The 11479-nt window shown below is 46.3% G+C and overlaps 2 protein-coding genes across 2 annotated transcripts; both read right to left on the bottom strand.

The window, feature by feature from the left end:
* Nucleotides 1-2536: 2536 nt before the first annotated feature.
* LOC100274741 (uncharacterized) lies at nt 2537-3707 on the bottom strand. Its single transcript, NM_001149035.1, has 2 exons — nt 3231-3707; nt 2537-3145 (listed from the first exon to the last, which is right to left on the bottom strand). Exons 1-2 carry the CDS (start codon nt 3554-3556, stop codon nt 2644-2646), a joined length of 828 nt encoding a protein of 275 aa, NP_001142507.1. The 5' UTR covers nt 3557-3707; the 3' UTR covers nt 2537-2643.
* A 2268-nt stretch (nt 3708-5975) lies between these two features.
* On the bottom strand, nt 5976-9999 carry LOC100192614 (uncharacterized). Its single transcript, NM_001137829.2, has 6 exons — nt 9693-9999; nt 7621-7724; nt 6952-7065; nt 6625-6708; nt 6343-6484; nt 5976-6240 (listed from the first exon to the last, which is right to left on the bottom strand). Exons 1-5 carry the CDS (start codon nt 9886-9888, stop codon nt 6428-6430), a joined length of 555 nt encoding a protein of 184 aa, NP_001131301.1. The 5' UTR covers nt 9889-9999; the 3' UTR covers nt 5976-6240; nt 6343-6427.
* Nucleotides 10000-11479: the final 1480 nt, after the last annotated feature.

Here is an 11479-nt window from a genome sequence, read left to right as displayed (position 1 = left end):
TCGTGTCTTGATAGAGGAGCAAGTGAGAGCTTGAAGTCCACCTCAACGTGGATTAGGGGTGATCGGCAAATCACCGATACCACGGGATAAATTTCGGTGTCTATTCCTTCTAGCATTACTTATTGCCTTGCAATTGATTAGTGTTTTGCTTATTGTTCTTCTAGTATTCAATCTCCGTAGTTGCCTTTCATACATTGTTTACTTATTGACACTAGTAAATTTATTCCTCTTGTTGTATTGATTAAATTTACTTAGTATTGTTGTTTTTAGTCAAAACCGTCTATTCACCCCCCCTCTAGCCGGTGTCCTAGATCCTACAGCTTCGCGTCCAGCCAGGTGGCCAGTGCAGCCACAGGTGTAGTCATTGTTGTTGTCAGAGCTGAAGATGCGGGTGTCGTTGTCATGGAATTGATGCTTTGCTGCATTTCATCGAACACCACCTTGGCACCAATCGAGGTAGGTGAAGACTTGAGGTGCCGCAGTAGCAGGTGCTCGATCTGGCCAGTGCAGATGGCGCACCTGAGTTGGTCCTCCGCTACGGACACCGCGTTGCTACCGGTGACCTGGGCGACGATGTGCCCTGCGGCGGCAACGGTCGGTACGTCAATGTGGTCGAAGTCGATTTCCGCCGGGAGAAGCAGCTCCAGGTACTTGAGCGATGGTCTGGGCGCCCTCGAAGCGAAGAGCGCGGGCGTGGCCTTGGCGAGCGCGTCCGCGGGGACGGCGCCCGAGATCTCGTTGTTGGGGTCGGTGGAGGCGACATTGAAGAAAGCGGGAGTGCACCCGTGCAGGATGAGCCATGCCTCGACTCCATGCCGTTGATCCAAGTGGGGAAGGAAGGCAGTGTCGGCCTCGCGCTCCAGGAGATGGGACATCACGGATCCGTGGCCGCCGTGGACGGAGCTGTCGTCGTCCGAGTCAAGCGGGGCACCCGAATCGTCGTTGAAGAAGCGTCCGCGTGCGGCCGGGTGCACCGATTCCACCGCAACCTCTGGTGTGACGCAGGCAGTCGCGTCGAGGTTGGAGGAAGGGTTGTCCCAGTGGCCGGCGAACTCGGCGTTGGCAGACGCGTCCGCTCCACCGAAGAATCTGCCCCAATTGTCGGCGTTGATGGGTTCCTCGTAGCACTGCTCGTCGGAGTCGACTCCATTGTCGTCGAAGAGGTTGCCCCAGTTGTCGGCGACCACGTCGGCTCCGACAACCGTGGACTGGGTCGGAACACGGACGCGCCTGGATGCCTCCCGCGCGGCATTCCTCATGGACCATCGCGCGTCGAACTTGTCAAAGAGCTCGCTAATGGCGTCGAGGACGAGCTTCGTGTCGAGCGACATGTGGATGCAACAGTCGAGGAAAACAGATCGAGGTAGAAAACTCCGAGGATCGAACGAATCTAATACCAATTGTTAACAACCTTCCTAACAGATGAGCTGATACAAGAATTACAGGAGAATTCTAGGAGTAGAGATGAGGAAGAACAGCAGGAAGTATTGAAGAAGAGTGAAGAACTTGGGAAACAAGTTGAGTTCTGATAAAATAATTATCGATGCCCTCTACACATCGGGTGCTAAACACAATATAGCTACACGCACTGCTCCAGCCCACTAGCCCACGACGGCCCAAATACTTTGATGCTTCGCTTCCTCAATCTTAGTAAAGAGCCCTTTACGTTTTAGTGAACTATTCCGATGTCCAATCTAGTGTAAAGACTGTAACATATAGGTCCTTTTATTTACACCTGAGGTCCTAAACTCTTGTAGAATAGTGCCCCAATCCATCAAGCTCGAGAAATTAATTAAATAAATATATAAAATGATTTTTAGTGTATTCTAGAAACTTAGAAAATTTGTATTGTATTCGTTTAAATTCTGAATTTAGTTTAACTTTTTTCTCGAACTTACAAATTTGTCCCGACGCTTTAAATTCTGAATTTAGTTTAACTTTCAAATTTAATGGTTCTCGAATTTATTCTGAATTTAGTTTAACAATGTTCCGACGCCGCATAGAATGTTCTTACTTAATTTGTTTCCATGTTAAGTGTTTGTTTCCATGTTAAGTGTAATTGTTTCCATGTTAAGTGTAATGCTATTTTTATTTATTATTTGCCTATGTGTATGTTTTGTTACGCTATTTTTATTTATTATTTGCCTATATTTTGTTACGAACGAAGATAGCTTAGCAGAAACCTAAGCCCAATTTTAAGGAAACATATGAGCACTTGGATTTACAAGTAAAAGATAAATTATGTGCTTGATCACATTCTTTGGCCTAATAATATTCATGGTTCTATTCTCATCAATGTGACTTTACAATCCATCTTACATACACTTAAATTATTAGGTAGTCTTGTTATTACTCTACATGTGGGATTTATATTCTATAAGGATTTATATTCTATACGAATTATGATGCTGCCTTATTATTATTATTGGCTTTTATTATTATGCATTGTATGATCATTTTGTTAATTGCGGAGCCACTGCGAGACCCGAAAACTGATGTCGATTAGGTCTCCTGCGGTCCTGCCGACTAACGACTATTGGTCAAACCGATGACAATTAAACATAACGCAGGAGAAATTACAGCAGGCCCACCACAGGCTACCGAATTTACACCCCGTGCTGCGACTGCGAGAGCCGATAGCTCTCAGTCCGCCTTCTTGGACGACACCTCCGACTTGGCCGCACCGACGACACCCTCGCGCGCGTGCTTGTCCTCGGCCGTCTTGGCGCACAGCTCGTCGCGCATGCGGAAGTACTTTTCGAAGGCGCGGGGCAGGAACCTCGGGATGAGGAAGACGAAGAGGTTGGCGGAGAAGTAGAGCAGGTTGGCGGCGGCGAGACACCTGCCGAACCACACCCAGGCGGCGTCCTGCGCGGTGGAGGCCCACGCGTCGTAGGCCCAGTCGAGGATGACGAAGACGCGGCGCACGGTGTAGAGCAGCGGCACCAGCGCCCTGACGGGCGGCGAGAAGGCGCCCAGCGACCCCACCACGTTCTCCGTCAGGATCTGGCACGACAGCAGGAACAGGTGCGGCGTCGCCGACCGCACCGCCGCGTCGTCGCCCCGCGCGAACCCGCCCAGCACGTGCGCCAGCGGCAGGAACAGGCCCACCGTCGTGCCCACCACCACGTACACCTGGAACAGCCTGCGGCAGCCAGACTCCAAGTTTTAAGCTAGCTAGCGGAAGGAATGAACGAAGGAAAGCAAGTGGTGAATGGATTGTTGATTACTTGCTGCCGCGGAAGATCTCCGGGGACGACTGGGAGGAGGCGGCGGGCGAGCCAGCGGCGTCATCAGGCTTGGTCGACTTATTGGCGTGCAGCGGCGGGAAGGCGAGGCGGGAGATGGCGAGGAGGTAGATGGTGGTGGCGACGGGGAACACGAGGTCGATGAGCGGGACGAGGCCCGACGCCGAGAACACCATGATGAAGGCCACCAGCTGCAGCTCGATGACGCGGAGCGAGCCCATCACGCCGCCCAGCATCGCCGTCGGCTGCCGCTCCGACCCGTGGTCCGGGTCGGACCTTGGCGCCACCGCCAGCGAGATCCCCGACATGGCGATGATATCGATCGGAAGGGAGGAGCTAGCTAGAGAGCCGATTCGGCTGTCTAGCTACTACGTACGTGCAACGAGACGACGAAGCTAGCTTAGGCACGTACGGCAACAGGCAGGGGAATTGAAGGTCGGGGAGCAGCTGCTGCTGAGTGTGTGTGATTATCTACTCGCTGCCATAGAAGAAGCCGAGATGGTGTTTGGCTTCCTCGGGCTCTGGGGCCGTGGGCAGGCGGCGGACGTGTCGGCGCATGCGCCGGGGCACGTATGGCCGGCGAGGACACGTCGCTCACGCCTGGATGCTTCTGTAGAGCCAAGAGTGTAAAAGAAAACAGGAGTCGAGGATGAGATGGCACTGCGGCTTTTTGGCTGCGCGGCGGCCGGCCGGGACGCTGGATTACATTATTCCGTTAATTAGGTCAGCATCTCTTGTCCAAATAAGCCTGCAGTTGTGTTTGAACTTTGAAGAGATCTCTGATTTTTTACATAATATAATTTGGTCTTCACCCTTCTTTTATATATCAATACTAGATATATTCTCGTGCGTGCCACGATGCTAGGGAGCATATAGAGCAGTGCGTAGGCTATAAATATAATTTTTGTTTATTTCTAAACACTAAGGTACGTGTGGTCTGTTGATTAGCCCTAAATTTCTAGAGCAGAGGAACGTGATAGGGGCAAAAAAATTGGTAGCAGTAGGTGTCTATATTAGATTCTTAGTATAGATATAGAGACATCAGTCTATAAATAATAATATAAATGCACTCTTAGCTTTAACTCTCACCTAATTTCAAATTATCACTTCTCATTTGGATTCTTAGAATGGAGTTTCATTCTAATAATAATAATTTATAATAGCAGTAATTTAGGAAAAAATTAATTAAGTTAATATAGTTATGTGAAATAAATTTGTATATTATTATTAGCAATATATAAGAAAAATATTTATGTGCTATATTTTTAATATAGAAGAGTGAATCAAATATTATTTTATAAGTTACAGTGTAGAAATATATTTTATTAATACATATAATCATTTTTCATGATAACCTTATACTTAAGGTTTACAGAGTTGTGGAATATCAAATTCTAAACTAAATAATATTTTATTAAGTAATTTTAATTTCTCTAAAATGAATAGATCTAAACGGCTCTTGAAAGCTTTTACATAGTTATATTTATTAGCATTTAATATATAAACACATCAAGAAGACAAAGTATGTATTTAAGAGGAGAGGAAAGATGAATTCCGTACTTCCATCACGACGAAATGGCTCTGACAACGCAAGTTTTATCCGACCTGTTTCAATTTTGATCGCGTGCAACTCGTACGCCCACGCAGCGGCGGAAGCTAAGATCCGGGTACGTGTCCGAACTAGCTTTCGCGGAGAAACTAGAAATGTATTTTCAAATTTCAATCATTTTTACCCTCTGTTGACGCCTTTTCGGAGCGTCAAACACTCAACAAGAACCGTGGCGGTGCCCTCTGCACAGGGGCGGACGGTCCACGCGCAGGGGCCGGACGGTCCGCGGCCTGGTGCGAGGCGCGGTGGTGCTCTCTGCGCAAGGGCGGACTGTCCGCGGCCTGGGGCCGGACGGTCCGCGGCCTGGTGCGCGGCTAGGGCTCCTGCCTGACGGCCGGACGGTCCGTGCCCTGGGGCCGGACGGTCCGCGCGTACGCAGGGAACGGCGGAAGATCGCCGACGGCGCCTAGATCTCGCTCCCGGGAGGGACCCCGTCGGGGAGTAGAGATCCTAGGTGGTGTCTAGGCTCGGGCTGGCCGACCTAGACTCCTCTTATCGACGTAGAGCCGAAGAGAGACGAAGAATTTGAGGATTGGATAGCTAAACCTAAACTAGACTAGAACTACTCCAAGGATAAAATGCGAAATAGAAGTTGTATTGATTTGATTGTTGATTACAAATCGGCCGTATACCTCTCTATTTATAGAGGAGGGGGGCTGGACCCTTTACAAACTAATTTCCGAGCTTATCCCCTGATTTTAGCTAACAACCGTAGCACAAAACTCGAAACCCTAATCTGTTCTGCGCACGCGCGGACCGTCCGGCCCACAGGCGCGGACTGTCCGGACCGCGGACCGTCCGGCCTCAGGGCCGGACCGTCCACGTGCTCAATTTGGTGCTCAACACCCTCTAATTATATAATCCAGCTTAAAAAGTTAAGAATCAGACAAACAATATATATTATTAGAGTAGATTATATAATCTAGATATCTAGTTTATGATAATCTGTAAGTCATTAGATGCTTAGTTTAAATTATTGTTCGGTTTTTTACTTACTAATGATTTATGTTAACAAACATCTTTAATAAGAATATATAAACTAGATTATAAAATCTGGATTATATAATCTATATAATATAAGCTGGATTATATAATCCTGCAAGCAAACAAACATGATAAATTAGGAACACTTATACCGCTAGTTTCATATGGTTTATAAAATATTAAAATGCATCTAATATGAGACACTAAAATACAACTTTAGCATATATAGTAGCTATATACGCCCACTGTACTACACAAGCACTACATAACATAACCGATCCCACCAAATTGCCTGTAGCAGGTTATTTGAGAAGCTTCCATCAGGGCATGAATGGCACATAAAAGTCTTCCCATTTTCCTTTTGCAATTCATCGGGGGTCCAGTCCAGTCCAGTCCAGCCTGCATTCTCCATACAGTCAGGGGAACTTTGACATCACAAGCGCCCGACTAGAAATCAGGCAATCTGCACAACGTTTCCATTTGATTTGATTTGGTACTTACAAAATGTGGCGAAAATGTACTGTTGGACTCCTTTTGTTTACATGATGGAATGGACCAGGGAACGTGCAGGACATGCAATTGCACTTCATAAGAAGTATTTCATTCTGTTATCTCTTCTCATGGCACGATATACAGCTTGGACCTGGAAAGCACCAGGCAGAACTTCAATAAAAGGGAAACTTTATGTCTACACAAAAAGAACTGAACTGAAAATACAAACTCAGAAAATAGACATAATTTTCCTGGTAAAGACATTTGAATAAAGGGGGGACTTTGTGTCACCTGCTCACTTGAAACAACACGAATTGGCCCAATTTTTACAGAAACATATTTTCCTCCTGAAGATAGTTTCTGAGATACTCGGCCCTGTGCAAACCATTTCAACATATACATACATGAATAGCATGCGAGAAACAAATCAAGGGAATGATTGTAAAATGAGACTGAAAGAAGATTAGCGCGCAATCAGAGTGAACATATTAATGATATCATCGATGACTAGTATGTAGGAACATTGGCTCTACGCAAACACTACCAGTATAACTACATCTTCCTGCTGATGACTACAAGATTTACAAATAAATTCTAAGAACTATAAAAAAAACTAACCTTGGGAATGGATTCTTGAAGAACAGATTCAACAGCAACTACCATCGACTGGACAAAATCATCACCTCCAATGCCAATTGCTGTAAAACCTCTATCTGTGGGGTAGGAATTTACCTGTGACACAAAAACAGCATAGCTAGTAAGCAATGCCAAAAACAAAATATAGACTTCACAATTTTCAAGCTTCCTTCTAACTTTTAATTCAAAAAGGCTATACCAGAGATGGACTTTGTTGCACAAAAACTGATTAATCATGCAGCAGAACAAATCATGATGAAAGCATGCCGAAAATAAAGCCAGCGTGAGGTGTTCTCAATCACTACTGTGTTTTCCGAAAAAGGTCGAAGACCATTGATGGTGTAAAATATCAATATCAGTAACATAAAGAATACTACAAATGAGTGTCACAAAGTTAAAAGCCATGCAATCTAGCTTCCAGTAATCTATGAACACATGATAAATCCTACATTAATGTTACCAAGCTACTGCTTCCAGAAGAAATATTAGTACAAACAAGAGGTTTTCAAATATATAGAGGGTTCTCATTGTATTTCTCAAAAATCTATGAATCAACTGCTCCATTAGAGTGCCCCATTAGAGTGCCCCATTGTAAGTCTATCTTTATGTAAGTTGTAACGCAGATGGATAAAGTTCTACAACAAGACACACCTTCTGATCCAGAGCAAGCCATTCATCACTTGCATCGTCCATCACAGTACCACCCATGACCACATTTGTTGTGAGTGCAACCCTTCCTTTAGACCTTGCTATCTCTGGTTTAAAAAAAAGCATTATGAATTAGAGCATGGATTTTCTTTTTTGAAACAATGCCAGAAGCTCTGCCTCTCAATTAAGACGAAAAGAAATTTATGTACAAACAAGGGTAGCAAAATGTGATGCCTACCACAGGACACATGAAAAGCTAACCCACCCACATAATGAGGCAGAGTACAAAATTACCATGAGTTACCGTTGCCGAGCATGGTTGCATAGCAGCTAACAGCTCCGACTTACTATGCCAAACCCTAGACGACCCACCTTAACGATGCCAAGCAGACGGGCTAGAAGCAAGAGGCCGTCACAGGTCATTGTTGCTAAGCTCAAGCACGCTGTGAAAAGCAGCTCTGACTTCATATCTCAAACCCACACCACGCCCCTGGCAGTTGCCATACCTCCCAAGCAGAACCCCAGTCATCAAAGGAAGAGGGTTTACCCCATGCTATCGACTATCGTTGCCAAGCCACATCCCCTAATGCAACAATTCTGACTTCCCACTGTAAGACCGATCTCCACACGTCAACTGAGTGCCATGAAGTGAGGAGCAACCATCAAAGACGACATCAATGCCAAGACAAATTTTCAACAGCGACGCCTACGGGAAGGGCACAATGTCGGTAGCACCACGGTCGCTCGTCTAAGAAATGGTCTAGATTTTCACTCATGGGAGACAATGCTAGAGAGGAAGAACACAATGCCTCTAGCAGGGTAAGCGGCACCCGTCACCAAGGTTTTTCCCTAAGGTGTCCCCATAGCACAAACGTCGGACCATGACGCTTGACTCCCCTGCTTGCCACCACTATCGTCGTTGCAGTCCTGCCGCCCCATAGAGGCCCCTCTAGAGGGGCATCGACGCACTAACTGCACACAACAACCGCACAATTGCATCAGTCGCCACCCCCTCTGATCGGGCTTCTCATGGTGCCAGACATGAACCTGTCGCACACGCAAGATGTAACACAGCGACGGTGACACCAAGAAGCACCAAAAGTCGTCCGATGGCAGCCACACCCTGACACATCGTGGCCCTCACCTTCTACCAAGAAGGCATCAGTTGTTGCCTCAAAGAGCCCTGCTACTGCTGGACCTCGCCCTTGCTGCTGCACACTGTCGCTGCCTGGATTTGCGTCAAAGAGTGGGGAAGAGGCAAAAGCCTTGCCGTCGCCTTCCTCGTAGTCACGCGGGCTTCCCACCAACATGCTCGGGCGACAATGAGGCTAGAGAAAGCAGGAAGGGGGGCTCCTAAACCTCGTTAACTGTGATTTTTTTTTAATTGCTATGATAAACCGTAGCAGAAGTTTTGGCTCAGCAAACATGATTCCTTCCATATATGAACAAAAAAATCACGAATTTGGCAATGTAGGCACTAAGAAAACATAGTCCTGCAAGCAGATATGTAACTTTACTTACATCGTTAGGTCATGTTTGTTTTATATTCATATTGTGGATTGTAGCTTTTACCATCTCAAGCTAAAACAAACAAGGAGTCAAGGAGCCTCACCCTGAATTGTAACAATCCACAGGCCAGGTTGTTACAACCCCACAATCTGCACCCCCACCTTGTGGATTGTTGCGATTTACAAACTATTTTTTTCTTCTTCAAAATTTACAAGCTGAAACATGCAGAGCCTTGCATTGTTCAGTACTCCAATTCATATATGCTATTGATTGAGCAGTTCTATGCTGAGACTAATCCTGACTACTCTATTACAGAATAATATGCAAAGTAAACAATGCATGCGAGCGAACTAAACAACTGTAGCCAAAACTGCTTGGCTAAATCGGAAGAATCGCATTTTACGCCACTTCCATAAAAAAAAAACCAACGGTCGATATTACCTATCCGAAGTAACCCCCGACCCCGAGTCCAACTCCAACCATCAAAACAAACACCAAACAAGCAACATGGAATAGCTCATACTAAGTACTAACAAGCAGTGAGGGAGTGGGGGATGACGACTCACTGGATATGGCCTCGAGCACAGCTTCTTGCGGCGGCTGCCCGGGCTCCCCACCCCCGCCGCCGGAGCTGCAGCGGAGGTGCGGACGGCGACCACCGCGGGAGCCGGATGCCCTCCCAACAGATGGCGGCGTGGCCGGGAGGCGGTGTAGCGGGTCCGGGAGGAGCAGGAAGCGGAGGGCAAGTGCGCGGCACGCCATCGCCGCCGCGTCCGTCGTCGTCACGTGAGATTTTTCTCAGTTCGCGTCCGTCTGCTGGACTTGGTTTTCGACTTTTCGTGGAGGACCGACGAGCCGTTAATTTTTCCTTTTCTTTTTCTTAATCTTTCCGCGGTGTATAGGCGATTAGGCGTCGTTTTTCAGTGGGCCCTAGAGAAAGGCCAGTCAGCCCATAATGGCTTCTGGCCTCGCATCTGCAATTGATATGGCCTTCTTAAAATTTAAATGGACCTTTGGATCAGAAGAAGATTACTTATATATTACCACTATTAGTCGGTTGTCCGTGCGTTGCGACGTCTCACAACAATATCTAAATAAACTATCCACCAAAAAGATCTCAAATTTTTTTATTGATTATCTCAGATCTCCGCATAATTTTTTTTTATTTGACTAACTGATGTTGTTGTTTACTACATCCAATATGTCTTGGTACAATACGACCAATGAAGGGAGCGATTACAAGAGAGTTCACAACGATTGACTGAACAAACAGAGATTATGGAATGATATAATTCCATCATACAGAGATCAAATAAGAGGAAGTTTGTGAGCTCAAGTTTCTAAAATAAGTCACATGAACTCAAACTTATAAAAAAGATAGATCAAAATATGGAGTGGTTGCTAAAGTCAGGCATCAATAAAAATTGGATACGCTCCATACAACTTATGGTACTTCGTAGCAGTTACTAATGTTTAAAACCAACAAATAACCTTTCCTTTTACCATTAGCGTGACAATTCATTGCTGCTCCATCCAATTCAGCGACCTCAAACACCATGGAGTCTATTGCGCCAACGTGGTCTCAGAAACGACCTAATGCATGCAAGAGCCAAGAACACAAGGGACGAGCACCCTGTGGTAGTGCCCGCATAGATCTCCAAATCCTAACACATATTTTACAGGATCTATGAGCCATCATCAGAAGAACACAAACCATGTCCAGACAATAAATAAAGTATGAACACACCCAAATTATGTTCAGCCCTTAGCACAACAAAAAACTAACACCCAAAACAACAGAGGAACAACACAATAATTTTTGCAATGACAGAAGGATGGGTGATAGATATATAGAAGTGGTAGAAGCATATCGACTCGACGCCGTGGTAAGGGAAAGGCCATATAGACAGGCGATGTCAAGCCATTGAACGGGTACCATAGGCAACAAATCAAGGACCCACATCCCTCGTCTCCCCCACTTTGAAGGTTTCATAGAGCAGGAAGGGAAGGGAAGAGGCAGGCATACCTGTTCGTCGCTGGAGAAGGACACGACGAAGACCTGGGCATCTGGAGGCGACATATATAATATACCGCTAGATACATATAGGGAGAGAGCAAGCAAGCGAAGAAAGAAGCCTAGCCGGAGCAGCTCCAAACCGAGAGGCACCCACACCAGACGTCAGTCCGAGAAGGGCGAGAGAATACGACTGTTTTCTCAGCCCTGGACCCACCGAGGCGACACAACACCACCACCAACTCTGTAGCATATGCCAACTGCTGCCTCGCTGCGGGTCTTGTTTGTCCAATATCTTAGACCTGAACTCCTCATTACCAAGATAACTTAAGTGTGGCA

This window comes from Zea mays, chromosome 10, assembly GCF_902167145.1.
Source record: "Zea mays cultivar B73 chromosome 10, Zm-B73-REFERENCE-NAM-5.0, whole genome shotgun sequence".
Classification (NCBI taxonomy): Eukaryota; Viridiplantae; Streptophyta; class Magnoliopsida; order Poales; family Poaceae; genus Zea; species Zea mays.
The sequence above is the reverse complement of the archived record's forward strand: the minus strand, read 5'-3'. Positions and strand labels throughout refer to the sequence as shown.

What these genes read in the sequence shown, in the direction of transcription:
- LOC100192614 (NM_001137829.2), bottom strand. Translation starts at nt 9,888, where the DNA reads ATGGCGTGCCGCGCACTTGCCCTCCGCTTCCTGCTCCTCCCGGACCCG. An exon ending in TGTGCTCGAGGCCATATCCA is followed by an intron (nt 7,725 to 9,692) that starts GTGAGTCGTCAT and finishes TTTTTAAACCAG; the next exon opens with AGATAGCAAGGTCTAAAGGA. An exon ending in GGCTTGCTCTGGATCAGAAG is followed by an intron (nt 7,066 to 7,620) that starts GTGTGTCTTGTT and finishes TTTGTGTCACAG; the next exon opens with GTAAATTCCTACCCCACAGA.
- LOC100274741 (NM_001149035.1), bottom strand. Translation starts at nt 3,556, where the DNA reads ATGTCGGGGATCTCGCTGGCGGTGGCGCCAAGGTCCGACCCGGACCAC. An exon ending in GAGATCTTCCGCGGCAGCAA is followed by an intron (nt 3,146 to 3,230) that starts GTAATCAACAAT and finishes TGGCTGCCGCAG; the next exon opens with GCTGTTCCAGGTGTACGTGG.